We start from the raw sequence: 17,851 nt of genomic DNA on the forward strand, positions 1-17,851 counted from the left end.
TAGGGGTCATCTGCGAGTCATGATGAATTTACCTATGAAGTTTCATGATCCTAGGTTATGCGTTCTTGAGTTATCATCCGAAAACCATTTTACTATTTCGGGTCACGGTGACCTTGACTTTTGATCTCGTGACCTCAAAATCAATAGGGGTCATCTGCGAGTCATGATCTATCTAACGTTGAAGTTTCATGATCCTAGGCGTATGCGTTCTTGAGTTATCATCCGGAAACCATTTTACTATTTAGGGTCACCGTGACCTTTACCTTTGACCTAGTGACCTGAAAATCAATAGGGGTCATCTGCAAGTCATGATCAATCTACCTATGAAGTTTTATGATCCTAGGCGTATGCATTCTTGATTTATCATCCGGAAACCATTTTACTATTTCGGGTCACCGTGACCTTGACCTTTGACCTAGTGACCTCAAAATCAATAGGGGTCATCTGCGAGTCATGATCAATGTACCTATGAAGTTTCATGATCCTAGGCCCAAGTGTTCTTGAGTTATCATCCGGTAACCACCTGGTGGACGGACCGACCGACCGACAGACCGACCGACCGACATGTGCAAAGCAATATACCCCCTCTTCTTCGAAGGGGGGCATAAAATTAATAAAATAAAGATGGAAGTTATATATTTATTTCATATGAATACTTCTTGTACTATTTTGCAAGAATAATACAGATAACAGGTGTTCATATAAGATGAAAAGCATTTTTGTTCCAAAAATGTGTTCAGATTATCAGCACTGACATAACATTATTTTAATACAAATATATTTCTGAAAGAGTCATTTTCAGACATATTTGCAACTAAAATTGGACAATTAATAATTATATGAAAAAGAAAAAATAATAATTTGGAAACAGCAGTTATAATGTTCTTGTGATGTCTAAACAATGTTTAGAAATATGAGAAACTATAATAAGTAAATTGAGTAATTACTATTTAACCCACAGGTAATAGCCAACTTTACCTGTTAGAGAGATCAGTTTTGACAGACAATTCCCAAATGCCTAACAATAAATTACCCATCATTCCCATGATTAATGATCCTTGGGGCAACACAGAAGAATACTGGCAATAAATAACAGTTTTTTGTGAATGTAGTTTTTTCCCCCAAGATGCAAAACTAATCAAAGCAGTATTTAAAAAGGATTCCTACATTTTTTATGCAATTAATGCTGTAACAGTCTTTATTTATATTATACGGAAAAAAAGGTTAATGACATTGTTTAAAAATAAAGTAAAGTGTAGGTCGCTACGACCCCTGAGAAGTGTGCCAAATTACAAAGTCACAAGAAGTACAATTTGTCTTCTAATCAATTAGAAAATGAAAAAAATATTTAGACTAGGTCTATTTTGTATTTACAACTGCCTTGTGTAGGATTATTCAATGCATGTCATGTTCAAAAACCAAGGTAAAATGAAGATAATCTTGCCTTTCAGTCTACTATCAGCCACAGGGATGGCGCTTCTTTGCCTACTTGTCATTATTCAATGTTTATTTCTTACCATACTTAGAAAAGATTTTGCATATTATGGAAACAATATAACAACTTTATAATAAATTAACATGTTTATTCAAGAAAATGGAATTTTAAGAGCTCAGCAAAGAAAAATGTATTTGTTAATTTGTTATCTCTCAATATGATTAAAATGAGGAGCAACCCAGCGAACACTATTTTGTTATAATTGTTATCACATGATCACATTGTCATTTAAATGCAACACAGCATGAATATCAAATGCATTTAATGGATCAAGTAACATCCACAAAATGTCATGTAGGGGGTATAATGCCATGGGGGTCTGTGCCCGCAAGGAGAAGATATTCCCACATGTCTCTATGCACTCTATGTTCTAACAACCCTTGCACCTTTTAAAACAAAATTTACAATCTACTCAGCTCTTTGATGTCAGCTTTACAGTTTATGTAAAGAAACTCTTGTTTGATAGATTTGATTATTATTAGTTCACACATCTGATCAAGTTTTTGTTCACATGTCAAGCCCTGAAAAACTTCCATAGACTGATCAAAATGTTTACATTGCTTTTGGGTGTTTTTTTGTGAGTGCTCAGATCCTTCTACGTATTATCTTGGTATTAAACATATTCCTCGAGATAATAAGTTGACAGAATATCATCAAGGCAATAGCCTGATGGCAACATGTTAACCCTTTGCATGCTTGGTAATTTGTCGTCTGCTAAATTTCTAAAATTAGCATTTTCTTCGATATTTTTTAAAGAATACTATCAGAATAGCAAACAGTTTGGATCCTGATGAGACGCCACGTTCTGTGGCGTCTCATCTGGATCCATACTGTTTGCAAAGGCCTTCAAAATTTGGTTCCAGCACTGAAAGAGTTAAGCCCACTGTTAACATTGCTTGTACTTTTGTAACAAGTAACATCATACACATGTTTGACCTTTAGTTTGACCTTGACTTTTGGCCCGAGAAGTACAGGAAACAGACATACCTTTTCCACATGCTTAACATGTGATAAAAATTATTTTTTAAACTGCACTATTAATTATGAAGTTACAGCCCAGATATAACTGTTTATGCCCAGAGTGGACATTTGACCTTTAATTAAGCTATGTCACACAGGCGAAATGCCATCACACCAGGCAACCATTTGTGTTAAGTTATTTAAAAAGAGCTGTCAGAGAACACAGCAGCTGCCTTTTCTGGAGCTTTTTTCGAAACCAAACCGTAAGCATTTGTATAGTAGATAAATATCTGCTTGAACAAGTACACATGTAGCAGTTCATTTACGTAAGTATACAAAATTTGCCTAAGTTAAAGAGCACATAACTCTGCAAAGAATATCACAACATACACACAAATAACATTTTGCACTTCTTAAGTGTACAATATACCTATAAATTTTCTTGTTCATTAGCAGAAAACCGAAAGACTAGTTCATGACACTAAGTACACAATGTACATTATGTATTAACAATTTGCCTAAGTTCAAGGACACATAACTGTGCCAAAATTATCACAACATACACTAAATTGCGCTTTGCACTTCCACTACAACATATTTGTGAAGTTTCAAGATGACAGGCGGACAAGTTAGAGGCTAGTTTGCGATACAAAATTTACATGTGCAGCTTGCCGACCAACTGAACAACCTACCAACAGGGTCATTTTCAGTATACCCCCGACCCCAAAGCTGGATATGGCCAAATGTGATCTTTTTCTCTATGTGTGACCTTGACCTTTGAGATAGTGAGAAAGGTGTTACATGTGACACTACGTCTTGTGATGGTGAGCATTTGTGTTCAGTTATTTTTCACAATAAACAACACAGTTACATTCCAGACAAGCTCAGATACACACATATTACACTCAACTATTGTGACTGCTAGCTTGACAAAATGGTTATAATGTCATATTACCAAAATAAATCCCAGAATGATATATTGTATGATGGTAACTTAAAGCTCAAAGAACAACTTTAATACATAATCTGCCATTTAACCATGAAAAACTTAAAATGTCAACCATTTATTACTACAAAATGAAGTAAAAAATTACAAAATATTGTAAAAAAAAAATGCTTATGTTATAATTGTTTTAGAAGTTGACTATTAATACCACCAAAAAATAATGCTTCTTCTTTCAAAGAAAAATCAATGTGTTTGCTTTAGATAAACAATTATTCTTATCTAAATATTGCCTTTGTTAAACCAAAAAAAGATAACATAAGACATTTTTCATGAGCCTTTCTTTCTTGTTTGTGCTAAAATAACAATATTATGTCTATGATTGGCCATAAATTTACTCTTTAAAGAGAATAAGAAAATATCTACCACCTGTGAAAACATAGAGGACATTAAAATATTAACCTAATCCCACATGAGTCCTATTAAGTTCAAAAACTAATCCAGATATTTATTTTTCCTTTTCCATTAGTGGTCATAAATTTAAGTTTATTTAATAAACGGAGATTTGTTTATAAAGAATTACACTGAATGTTATATGGCAGTATATCTGACACTACAAATTTCAAAGTTAATGTATGTAATCATAATTGAGTAACCTGTTATAACAAGAACAAAAACATGTACATTTTTAAATACTTTAATGCAATGATAATCATTTATCATAATAAATCAATCTCAATTGGTTCACATTTGTTCAGCTATATTTTGTAAATGTATGTATACATATAGCAAATTAAACAAGAGGGCCTGAAAGGCCCAAAGTCGCTCAGCTGAGATAACAAGATATAATTGGGACAAATCTTCTGACCAAGTTTCATGAAGATCGGAAAATAAATGTGGCCTCTAGTGTTAACAAGGTTTTACTATAGCCATATAAGGAAAAATGCCCCCACCCCCCCCCCTTCTGGCAGCCACGTTTTTCAACCAACCAGCATCATTTTTTAACTCTTCCAAGATATTATCGGGATGATTCTTCTGACTAAAGTTTATGAAGATTGGACAGTAAATGTGGCCTCCAGAGTGTTAACAAGACTTTAATATAGCCATATAAGGAAAAATGCCCCACCCCTTGGAAGCCATGTTTTTCAAGCAAACATAATTATTTTCGAACAAATCCAAGATATCATTGAGGCCAATCATCTGACCAAATTTCATGAAGATTGGACAATAAATGTGGCCTCTAGAGTGTTGACAAGGTTTTACTAAAGCCATATATATAGCCATATAAGGAAAAATGCCCCGCCCCCTGGCAGCCATGTTTTTCCACCAAAGGGCATCATTTTTGAACTCGTCCAAGATATTATTGGGATGAATCTTCTGACCAAGTTTCATGAAGATTGGACGATAAATGTGGCCTCTACAGTGTTAACAAGATTTTACTATAGCCTGATATATACATGTAGCCATATAAGGAAAAAATTCCCCGCCCCTTGGCTGCCATGTTTTTCAAGCAAAGGTTACCGTTTTCAAACTCATCCAAGATATAATTGGAACAAATCTTCTGACCAAGTTTCATGAAGATCGGAAAATAAATGTGGCCTCTAGAGTGTTAACAAGGTTTTACTATATATATATATAGCCATATAAGGAAAAATGCCCTGCCACTGGCGGCCATGTTTTTCAACCAACTGGCATCATTTTTGAACTCGTCCAAGATATTAATGGGATGAATCTTCTGAACAAGTTTCATGAAGATTGGACAATAAATGTGGCCTCTAAAGTGTTAACAAGATTTTACTATAGACATATATAGCCATATAAGGTAAAATGCCCCGCCCCTTGGCAGCCATGTTTTTCAAGCAAAGGTTACCATTTTTGAACTCATCCAAGATATCATTGGGACAAATCTTCTGAGCATGTTTCATGAAGATCGGAAAATAAATGTGGCCTCTAGAGTGTTAACAAGGTTTTACTATAGCCATATAAGGAAAAATGCCCCGCCCCCTGGTGGCCATGTTTTTCAACCAACCGGCATCATTTTCGAACTCGTCCAAGAAATTATTAGGATGAATCTTCTGACCAAGTTTCATGAAGATCAGACAATAGTTAACAAGGCAAATGTTGACGCCGCACAACGGACAACGGACAAAAGGCGATCACAAAAGCTCACCATGAGCATGTTGTGCTCAGGTGAGCTAAAAATAAAGACTGTTGAACTGCCAGAACAGTTTTTCTTTTTTCGTTCCATTATTTTTCTATTTTACAGTTTTATCAATACTTGTTCAACAAAACAAAATGTAAATAAAAATGAACATGGTGAAATAATGCTAAAATTCAAAGTTTTATGTGCACAAGTCATTTCCCAAAATGGTGAGAGAAAACATGATTGACAATGTATAAGCAAATGTCTGCAAGGATTATGATAAGAATAATCAGGATCTGCAAAGATAAGCCTCCTGTCAATAAAATATCACACTTTTTGGTGCAACTTTATCTGCATTTATCTCAAGATTCCAAAGCCTAAAAATCAGGCAAATAAATCAAATGCATCATGCAGACATTGCAAAAAAACTGATAAATGTTCAAAAGCAGTTCTAAATGTTCAAAAGCAGTTAATTCAAAAGGAAAAGCACTTCAGACAAACTAGTGTTTTAATCATTTGGATGGCTGTGTTTATAAACATACAAATCTGCCATGTTGATCTGGTGGTCTCAAGGTATTAATATACTGCCATGGTAGATTTAAAAGACAGACAGCTTGCATAACATTTGAAATAAAGTAAGTAAGCAAAACAAAAGAATATCAGGGTTCGCTTATAAACTCATTTTCACATATTTGCTGCAATAATGGCCGATTAATGGCCTTTAAGAAACAGTCTTCTATTACTTGTAATTTAAGTGACAGTCCTCTATTACTTGTAAAGGTATTTATAGAGGAGTCTATATTCAGGAGATACCCTCTCTACTATTAAGATTTCATGGTCTCATTAATAAACAGGGTACCTCCAGACCAGACTGCACTGAAGCACTGGCTGGTCTGGGGCTACTGTGGCCACACATTGCATAAGACCCATTTTTGCATGCTGGTGCTCATATAATGCATATATCTTCAAACAACTGTATCCTGTTTTATGCGCCAATCATATATCCCTTCCAATAAAAACCTATGATGAGGTAAATGAATTTAAAGGATTCTAAATGAGTCAGCTTTGTTTGTAACCTGTAATTAATGGGTCTTGACAAAATCTAGCATATTCAGGTAAGTCTATTGTCATTTTTTCATAATGAAATGCTGTGAACATGTCCGATATTATTTAGTTTGTGTGAAGAATGTTTGTACGTTTAGCACATGCTGGACTAACTTACTTTAGTGTCTAGCACTGACATGATGATGTCTTTGGCCTCTCTGATGTCCTCTGGTAAGCCCACCACTTTGATGTGGGGATCTGCAAACAAGAAACATATTCCAATACAGAGCAAAAGGAAATCATGTAAAAAAAGTAGTACAAACATATTTAAAATTTACTTTTCTAAAAAAAGTTCCATGAATATTGAAGGTGTTCAAATATCATTCTGAAACAAAAACAAATGTATCCCACAGTTTGATAGCTGATGCCATGAGATGACATGCACAGAAGAGCTCAAACAAACACTAGCAAAGGGTCATCCAAATCCCTTCATCATCCCAACTGCAGGTGTAATAGTATTAATGTTCATTAAACAGTTGTTTGCATTAATCAATAAAGATGGCCTTCTTAGTCCAGAAGTAGGTCAATTTCCAGGTCAAAATGAGGTTCTGTGAGTTGGGTGAGTGGAATGTGTTCATACATGACATTCATGCAAGTATCAAAGCTTTGTAGCAAGCAGTATTGACATTGGGCAAAATTAGGCAAAATGTCAAATTTGGGGAAAAACAAGAATTCCGACCTTCTGAATAATAGTAGGCCAATGTCAGGGTCAAAATGAGGTCAGGTGATGTGGGTGTATTCAATAGTGTTCAAAGACAACATCCATGTATGTATAAAAAGCTTCATAGAAATCATTATTGATATCAGACATAACAGGTCATTTTTTGTTAACAAATAATTTCGACCTGCTGAATTATTTTTAGTCCAAAAGAAGGTCAAAGTCAAGGTTAACATGAGGTAAGGTGATGTGATTTTGTTGAAAGTTTTTATAGATAATATCCATGAAAGTATCAAAGCTTTGTATTATGGGGTATCGATGTAAAACTAAACATGTCGTCTAAGATTTCCCTCGGATAAAGGGATTAACAGACAGGCCAATCACTATATACCAATTAGCATAAATTGATGCTGGGGACATTAACTCTTTCAGTTCTTGAACCGAATTTTGAAGGTCTTTGCAAACAGTTTGGATCCAGATGAGACGCCACAGAATGTGGCGTCTCATCAGGAACTAAACTGTTTGCTATTCTGATAGTATTCTTTGACGACAAATTTCCCAGCATGCAAAGGGCTAAAGGTGCAGACAAGCTGACAGTGCCAAAACTATATTCCTCCCTTTTAGAGCCAAAAAAGCAGACATTAAATCAGTAACATTACAATCATTAATAACTTAAAAATAACAAGAGACATGTTTATCAGAAACACAATGCCCCCTATTGCACCGCTTTGAAATAAAATTTCAATATATCATTTGGCAGGTTTAGAAAAATTATCTCCCTTTTAAAGCTTATTACTTCCCTTGGATTGCATTTTTTGACTTTTGACCTTGAAGGATGACCTTGACCATTCCCCACTCAAAATGTGCAGCTTTATGAGATACACATGCATGCCAAATATCAAGTTGCTATGTTCAATATTGCAAAAATTATTGCAAAACTTTAATGCAAGGTTAAAGTTTTGGGACAGAATGACAGACAGACAGGCCAATGACAACATACCCCCGATCATTCGATCCGGGGGCATAAAAATGATAAAAGAACAGTTCTCCTATCTAAAATATGTTAATAAGTTAAAAGATCTCTGCTATTTTAAAATATCATATTATAACAACAACATCCACATCAAAATTAGATTAACTTAACAGAGCCAGACTGGTTTATTTAAGCCATTCATCATTTTGCTGCAGGCAGTAGACCTTAGGAGTAGCCCCCAATCACAGCAGGTCACTGTGGTTCAATCCATTCATGCTGCAGGAGGTACAGAAAAACTCAATGTATATTAAACCCACTATATACATATTTATTATGAAACAGAAGCTACATTGTATCAGCCTTATCATTCAGCCAGCTGGCTACTGAGAAATCATGCACCACGGGGAATGTTCTCGTGCCAGTCTGGCTGATAGGCCAACCGGCTTTCAATAGTATAATTCCTATAGACAGATACAACCTGCCTGGAGCTGATGAGGTATGAAAGACGGTTCAATGAAATTTGTCAGGAAATACCAGCCTTGCTCTATTTGCATTTAGTATGTCACCTGTAAAAACTCAAGACTTTGTTACACAACAATCATTATCAATTAATCTTAATTACATGGGCCAACTAACTTGTCTTAAAAGCCAAAAGGAGCCCTCAGCATATATGCATAGAAGGCTTATGGCCCATTATGGCTTTTAACAAATTATAAAGAGATTATCACAATGATTGTTGTTTGAACAGTTAGAACACCTATAGCAAGTTCTTTGTTTGAAAAGTTGGAACACCTATAGCAAGTTCTTTGTTTGACCAGTTAGAACACCTATAGCAAGTTCTTTGTTTGAAAAGTTGGAACACCTATAGCAAGTTCTTTGTTTGAAAAGTTGGAACACCTATAGCAAGTTCTTTGTTTAAACAGTTAGAACACCTATAGCAAGTTCTTTGTTTGAACAGTTAGAACACCTATAGCAAGTTCTTTGTTTGAACAGTTAGAACACCTATAGCAAGTTCTTTGTTTGAACAGTTAGAACACCTATAGCAAGTTCTTTTTACCACACAAATTTTTCTTTACCTTTAAAGGATAGATTTTTTAAATTTATGTTTTTTCTCATAATCTTTTTAAACTTTTCAGCAATGCCTCTGGTAAAAATAAACTTCTTTTATTTTCTTGTTTCATATCTCCGTAGAACAGATCTTTATTGATTCAGAAGTGACACATACCTACCCTAGTATTAATCTCTAAGGAAAATTTAACGATTAATCCAATATTATCGTAACTTACTAATCCCCTATTATGGCATGACAAATTTGTCTAAAGGAGCTCATTGTAAGATTTGGAAAAACATGGCGAATAAATCTAATTACATTCTGCAGCAAAATAACCCCAAAAGATATAGAACGGCTTTGCTTCATAAATATTTACCTGAGTAAATAGACCTATAGATAATACTTAAGTAAATACCAGAAAAGATATGATAGTGCCTCTTTGGTACATAAATTGGCTGAAAGTATGCTTTCAGATTAGACACCAAACAGTAAAGCTGTCAAAGATGCCCGTTCAATGGCAGTTGCAAGAGACTCGCACAGCATTTTAAGTCAGTAGAAATTAAACATCAAACACGGCAGTTACAGTACTGCACAATATATTCTCATTATTATGTTATTTGGAAAGCATAATACAGCAATGTATGTCTTAATACATAAAAATTTGTCTTTGTGTGTAATTATCATCAATATATAAAGAGATTACCTTTTTTTGATTTCGCGCCAATTTTTAACTTTGAAGGCCAGGATATCTGTGTGTTGGTTTCCTCCATTATCTGGAAGAGAAACCAGCATTTATTACCACCATTCACCATGGCATGCTTTTAATCAGGAAGGGACATGAATAAAGGAACCAAAATGAGCATATTACACGCTCTATATGCCTCTATGTTATTGCGCTCATGAAAATACATGTATTGAACATTATCATACAGATTGATTTCCTATATTTCGACAGTATGGACTAATTTTGTAATAAAAAAGCAACTTTTATAAATGATATTTGCTCTTAAAAAATATCTATTGTATTTCATATCTAAGGAAATATGAGTATTTTCCTGAAACAAATACTAATATCATCTATTTATATCATTATACCAAGAAATGTAATTCAAGCATAAACCTAATACAGCAAACATGTTGAAGGACCAGTCTGCATGAGGAATTATAGCAGTAAAATGATCAGTGCAGCAATAAATAGAGCCACCCCATGCGAAAATGGGTCTAATGTAATATGCTGCCAGCAAAGCTCCAGACTAGCCTGCACATCCTCGGAGTCTGGTCAGGAAATACCCTGTCTGTTATAAATGAGCAGTGCTCTGTGAAAGAGGTTTAATTCGTGTGCGTAAAGTGCCGTCCTAGATTAGCCTATAGATTGGTTTGCACAGGTTAATCAGGGACGCCACTTTCCGCTTTAATATTTTTCGTTTAAAGACAGTCTCTTCTGAGTAGAAATCAAGTTAAGGCGGAAAGTGTTGTCCCTGATTAGCTTTTGCGGACTGCACAGACTAATCTGGAACTACACTTTACGCACATGCATTAAACCCCTTTTTCCAAGAGCAAGGCTCAACTTCATTTTAGGTTTCGTGGTTTCATTAAAGGACAGAATAGCTCCTGACAACACTGTCCAAATGTGCTCGCTGGTCTGCAGCTATGTGTGTCCTTTATGACAAAAGAGCCATTTTCGCATGGTTTGGCTCAAAAGTGTTTAAGGACCAGTGTACATGAGGAATTATTGCAGTAAATAATCCATAAATAAAGATAAAGAAATCAAGGGCTATTACTTGGCCCAGAGATAATCACACACAATAAGACACATAAAAATACATTAAAAACATAGATGATTGGTTACTAAGAACTTTCTTTTAAACAAACATGCGTATTGACAAGGACCAGAGCAGCAATTTTGGCCAAAGGTCAGTTATGGAATCCACACTGAAGTTTTGTACAGACTTGTTTGCGACCACCTGCTACATCAGAATATACTTATAAATACATCTATTTGTCCATTACAATTGAACCACAGCAGAAAACTAATGATAAACAAGAGATGTGTTTGTCAGATACACATTGCCCCCTATTGCGCCGCTTTGAAGCCATATATTTGACCTTTGACCTTGAAAGATGACCTGGACCTTTCACCACTCAAAATGTGCAGCTCCATGAGATACACATGCATGCCAAATATCAAGTTGCTATTTTCAATATTTAAAAAGTTATGGCCAATGTTAAAGTTTTCGGATGGACAGAATATTTGACATTTGAACCTTGAAGAATGACCTTGATTTTCACTTTTCACCACTCAAAATGTTCAGCTCCAGGAGAAACACATGCATGCCAAATATCAAGTTGCAATCTTCAATACTAAAAAAGTTATGGCCAATGTTAAAGTTTGCGGACGGACGAAATATTTGACATTTGACCTTGAAATATGACCTTGACCATCACCTTTCACCACTCAAAATGTTCAGCGCCAGGAGATACACATGCATGCCAAATATCAAGTTGCTATCTTCAATAGTGAAAAAGTTATGGCCAATGTTAAATTTTCGGACGGACGGAATATTTGACATTTTACCTTGAAGGGTGACCTTGACCTTCACCTTTCACCACTCAAAATGTGCAGCTCCATGAGATGCACATGCATGCCAAATATCAAGTTGCTATGTTAAATATTGAAAAAGTTATGACCATTAAGTTTTTTCGGACGGACAGACTGACATACTGACTGACTAACAGACAATTCAACTGCTATATGCCACCCTAACGGGGGCATACAAATTTAAATGTGTGTGTTTGGCATTGTCTTTAACACTACTTCAGTCATAACACAGCATGATATATTGCAACTGCAGCAGTATTTTTAACTTTTTCTGAGAATAAGTTAATTGATAGTCATGTTCAATCTTAAATTTGCTAAAAAATACCTGTAATCCTCAGTTTAATTTCAAACAAGAGGGCCAAGATGGCCCTAGTTCGCTCACTTGAGAGGAGTTGGTTCATTCAATCTTTACTAAATGTCAAACTTGACCAAGATATTGTCCAGACAAACATCCTGGTCAAGTTTCATCATTATTTTATCTGCGAGTTATGATCATGATCAATGTACCTATGAAGTTTCACGATCCTAGGCGTAAGCATTCTTGAGTTATCATTTGGAAACCATTTTTCTAAGTTGAGTCACCGTGACCTTGACAGCCATTGTGTGAATACGTTTTTTGGCACTGTGACCTTGACCTTTGACCTAGTGACCTGATAATCAATAGGGGTCATCTGCGAGTCATGATCAATATACCTATGAAGTTTCATGAACCTAGGCATAAGCGTTCTTGAGTTATCATCCAGAAACCATTTTATTATTTCAGGTCACTGTGACCTTGACCTTTAACCTAGTGACCTGAAAATCAATAGGGGTCATCTGCAAGTGATGATCATTGTACCTATGAAGTTTCATGATCCTAGACATAAGCATTCTTGAGTTATTATCCAGAAACCATTTTACTATTTCAGATCACCGTGACCTTGACCTTTGACCTAGTGACCTGAAAATCAATAGGGGTCATCTTCGAGTCATGATCAATGAACCTATGAAGTTTCATGATCGTAGGCATAGGTGTTCTTGAGTTATCATCTGGACACCATTTTACTATTTCGGGTCACCGTGACCTTGACCTTTGACCTAGTAACCTGAAAATCAATAGGGGTCATCTACGAGTCATGATCAATGTACCTATGAAGTTTCATGATCCTAGGCCTAAGCGTTCTTGAGTTATCATCCGGAAACCATTTTACTATTTCGGGTCATCATGACCTTGACCTTTGACCTGAAAATCAATAGGGGTCATCTACGAGTCATGATCAATGTACCTATGAAGTTTCATGATCCTAGGCCTAAGCGTTCTTGAGTTATCATCCGGAAACCATTTAACTATTTCGGGTCATCATGACCTTGACCTTTGACCTAGTGACCACAAAATCAATAGGAGTTATATGCAAGTCATGATCAATGTATCTATGAAGTTTCATGATCCTTGATAAGCGTTCTTGAGTTATCATCCGGAAACCATTTTACTGCCTTGGGTCACCGTGACCTTGACCTTTGACCTAGTGACCTGAAAATCAATAGGGGTCATCTGTGAGTCATGATCAATGTATCTATGAAGTTTCATGATCCTAGGCATAGTGTTCTTGAGTTATCATCCAGAAACCATTTTACTATTTCGGGTCATCATGACCTTGACCTTTGATCTTGTGACCTGAAAATCAATAGGAGTCATCTGCGAGTCATGATCAATGTACCTATGAAGTTTCATGATCCTTGGCATAAGCGCTCTTGAGTTATCATCCAGAAACCATCTGGTGGACAGACGGACCGACATGAGCAAAACAATATACCCCCTCTTCTTCGAAAGGGGGGGGGGCATAATGAGAAAACTACACCCTCCCAGCAGCCATGTTATTCAACTGGCCGGAACCATTTTTGAACTCAACTCTCGTATCAAGGAAACAAATGTTCTGAGCAAATTTCATGAAAATTGGGCCAAAAATGTGACTTCTACTGTGTTCACATATTTTCACTATATACATATAAAGAAAAATGCCCCGCCCACTGGCGGCAATGTTTTTTCCCAACCATTTTCAAACTTGTTAGAGATATCAATAAAACCAATGATTTGACCAACTTTCATGATGATTGGACAAAAATTGTGACTTCTAGAGTGTTTACAAGGTTTCTCTACAGCCAAATAGGGAAAACTGGCACTATATATACATATAGAGAAAAATACCCCGCACTCTGGCGGCCATGTTTTTTCACCGATCTCGACCATTTTCGAACTTGTCTGAGACATCAATTGAACCAATGTTTTGACCATTTTTCATGATGATTGGGCAAAAATTGTGACTTCTAGAGTGTTTACAAGGTTTCTCTATAGCCAAATAAGGAAAACTGCCCCGCCCACTGGTGGCCATGTTTTTTAACGAATCGGAACCACTTTTGAACTCAACCAAGATATCATGAAGACAAACATTTTGACAAAGTTACATGAAGATTAGGCATGAAATGTGACTACTACAGTGTTTACAAGGTTTTTCTTTTTTTTGACCTAGTGACCTAGTTTTTGACCCGGCACAACCCAGTTTCAAACTCGGCCGAGATTTCATTGGGACAAAGCTTCTGACCAAGTTTCATGAAGATGGGACAAGAAATATGGCCTCTAGAGTGTTTACGAGCAAATGTTTACGGACGGACAGACGGACGGACATACGACGGACAAAGACCGGTCACAAAAGCTCACCTGAGTAATCAGGTGAGCTAAAAAGCATTGGCTGCCAGCTTGCTAACAAGTCCTGGAAACGTGCTTTATTAGGGGAGGCAATTAAAAGTGACTTGACAGATAATTCTGCTGTTTCCTGTAGATTGTGAGGCTACCTTACACAAGAGATATTAATTGCCACAATTATTTCCTTAGTATATCTTCCATCTCCATTATAAGGCTCATATGTACTGTGAAAGACTGCATATATTCATTAAAACTGACAATTGTTGCATAAACAGGTCTTCCCTCAATACCGTTATACTGCATTCCACATGGCTGGGCCTGCTGCAGATATCGCTTGCAACCAAATTACCAATGTTTTAATCATGCACTCATGCGAGCAAGAGGCAGATAGGAACATGTGATTACTTTTGCAGAACTACTTGCTTAACCATTATGCTAGCAATTAAAACTGAATGATCATGGTATTTAAACTAACATTCTCATGCCATAAAGCATGGTAAACCCTTTGGAAGGAGAATAAAATACATGTACTATTCAACATCAGATCTCCATAAAATGTTTAAGATTTAAAGGACAGGCGTAATACCAAGTTAAATAATTATAACCCACTATGATTTGTGGTGTTTTGTAGACAAATGCATTTTCAATGCTTTAAATAATAAATAGCTACTAGTACAATAATTATAAATTAAGCAACATATTGCCTTAATGAGTAAAAGCACAGACAATATGCAGTAAAATTGATTTTTCACTTTTACGCATAAAAAACAAGCAAAAGATACAATAATCTTTAATCATGAATATAATATTAATGTCTTTAATTATATCTTTATTAATAACTAATTAATTGTATACACCTTAAATGAAACAAATAAAATACTAAGAAGTAAGAACAATTTCCAACCCAAAGTCTGCAGATCCGTTTAGATAGGTCATTATGCAAAAATTCACAATTGTATCTTCTTAGATTGTACTTTTGCACCTCATAAAAATATGAGTCTTGTTCTGAGAAAACTGGGCATAATGCATGTGCGTAAAGTGTTGTTCCAGATTAGCCTGTGCAGTCTGCACAGGCTAATCAGGGATGACAATTTCCGCCTTAATTAGATTTTTGCTAAGAAGAGACTTCATTTAAACGAAAAATGTCATAAAAGCAGAAAGTGTCGTCCCTGATTAGCCTGTTTTAAACCCCATTTTCACAGAACAAGACTCATATGATAACATTACGAACAGCAAGCATGATCCATAGACTGACAGTGCTACTTGCCCCCTGCTTTATGTGTTGCCACTACTGAAAAAGCTTACAAAAGAATCTTTTTGGCTCTCATACATTGCACTTTGAAAATGGCAACAAAAAAACTTACTGATAAAACTTGTCAGTTACAAGTTTCATTATATACAAATGTCCAAACAATTATTGTCATTTAGATATAAGCAGCGACTTCAAAGGTTCTTTTGCAGTAAGAAAACATTTAAATGATACCCTTTAAATCGAATTTATTTTGCATCAGAAAAAAACAACAACCTTAAGTTGTATTAGACAGGATTTCAAGATGGCAGGTCAAGGATTTAAATCCCTTTTTAAGTACACTCAAACTTCTCCAGACACTAAGATCAAACTACTGTTGAGTTAGTTTGAGGACATTTGCAATCATTTGTATAAAATAAACTTATGTTTGGCATCAAATTACTTTTTTGTATCAATCTACTCTTTGAGATCAACTTACTCCTACCATCATCTCTGTGTTGAGATCAACTAACATCAATTGCGATAATTTTTTGAGCTTTACTATTATTAACCCATTTATGCCTAGTAGACTCTCCTATCCTCCAAAATTGGATCAATTTATTTCCAAAATTAGGTATGTCTAGTATATTTATTTCTATATTTAGAATATTTATTTCAGAAATTCCTTTAAGCAAACAGCGTAGACCCTGATGAGACGCCGCATCATGCGGCATCTCATCTGGGTCTACGCTGTTTGCCAATGCCTTTTTTTAGACGCTAGGCATAAATGGGATAATTAAAAACTGATGGACTCACCCGTTGAAAAAAGTCTTCTGCAGCCTCATCTTGCCTTTCCCAGTTACCTGAAAATATAAACAGAGTGAAATTAAACATCTGAGGATGTCATGTTCCATAAAAATACATAATCTCATAATTCCTTGGAAAGGCATTTGCTTTAAATATAACCAAGCAGTTAACGTCTACAAATTTATGATATGTTTAGAAGTCCAGGAATTGTTATGAGCACTGTGAAAAGGTGGTTTAATTCATGTGAGTAAAGTGTCCTCCCAGATTTTCCTGAGCAGTTTGCACAGGCTAATCAGGGAAGACACTTGCTGCCTAAACTTAATTTTTGCTAATTATAAACTTTGTGCGTGTGCGTTAAGTGTTGTCCCTGATTAGCCTGTGCAGTCCACTCAGGCTAATCAGGGCTGTCACTATACATGCATGCATTAAACCCTCTTTTCACAGAGCATGTTCCATATTCATAAAGTCTCACAGAAACAGCTGCACACAGTTGACCTTGACCTATCAGTGAGGGATATGGCTAAACATTGTGACCTTGACCAATCATTGAGGAACATGGCTCAACACAGTGACATTGACCTATCAGTGAGGGACGTGGCTCAACACAGTGACCTTGACCTATCAGTAAGGGACATGGCTAAACACAGTGACCTGGACCTATCAGTGAGGGACATGGCTCAACACAGTGACCTTGACCTATCAGTGAGGGACATGGCTCAACAGTGATTTTATTTTTGTCAAATTAAAGCACCATATAAATGATGAAGGTGAAGTCCATAACAGCTGTTTTTTACAAATATTTGACCACTGACCTGTTTGTGTGACCTTGACATTTGAGCTAGGAAAAAGGTGTTTCCCTTTAGAACAAGTATTGCAAACCTAATACAAAAACATTGCACAATCTGCTATGATAATCAATAAGAGCATCGCATATCGGGGCCACGCTCGGCTGCGAAAGTTTGTCAGATTTTTTTTGATTTTTTTTTTTTGGTCACAGTGACCTTGACCTTTGACCTAGTGACCAAAAATAGGTGTGGCATGTAGAACTCATCAAGGTGCATCTTCATATGAAGTTTCAAAGTTGTAGGTGGAAGCACTTTGATTTTAGAGGCAATGTTAAGGTTTTTGTTAAAGTTTTAAATTAGAGGTCACAGTGACCTTGACCTTTGACGCAGTGACCCAAAAATGGGTGTGGCATGTAGAACTCATC

General features: G+C 35.9%; 1 protein-coding gene across 1 annotated transcript in view; it reads right to left on the minus strand.

The window, feature by feature from the left end:
• The window catches only part of LOC127866457 (protein bicaudal C homolog 1-A-like), a 72,532-nt gene that overhangs the window by 38,206 nt on the left and 16,475 nt on the right, over window positions 1–17,851 (minus strand). Inside the window, exons 2-4 of the mRNA XM_052406975.1 lie at window positions 16,651–16,697; window positions 10,031–10,100; window positions 6,764–6,843 (exon numbers count right to left, since the gene is read on the minus strand). Of these exons, the coding sequence (XP_052262935.1) occupies window positions 6,764–6,843; window positions 10,031–10,100; window positions 16,651–16,697 (197 nt within the window). The remainder of the gene's footprint in view (window positions 1–6,763; window positions 6,844–10,030; window positions 10,101–16,650; window positions 16,698–17,851) is intronic.

This window comes from Dreissena polymorpha, chromosome 2 (genome assembly GCF_020536995.1).
Source record: "Dreissena polymorpha isolate Duluth1 chromosome 2, UMN_Dpol_1.0, whole genome shotgun sequence".
In the NCBI taxonomy this organism is placed as follows: Eukaryota; Metazoa; Mollusca; class Bivalvia; order Myida; family Dreissenidae; genus Dreissena; species Dreissena polymorpha.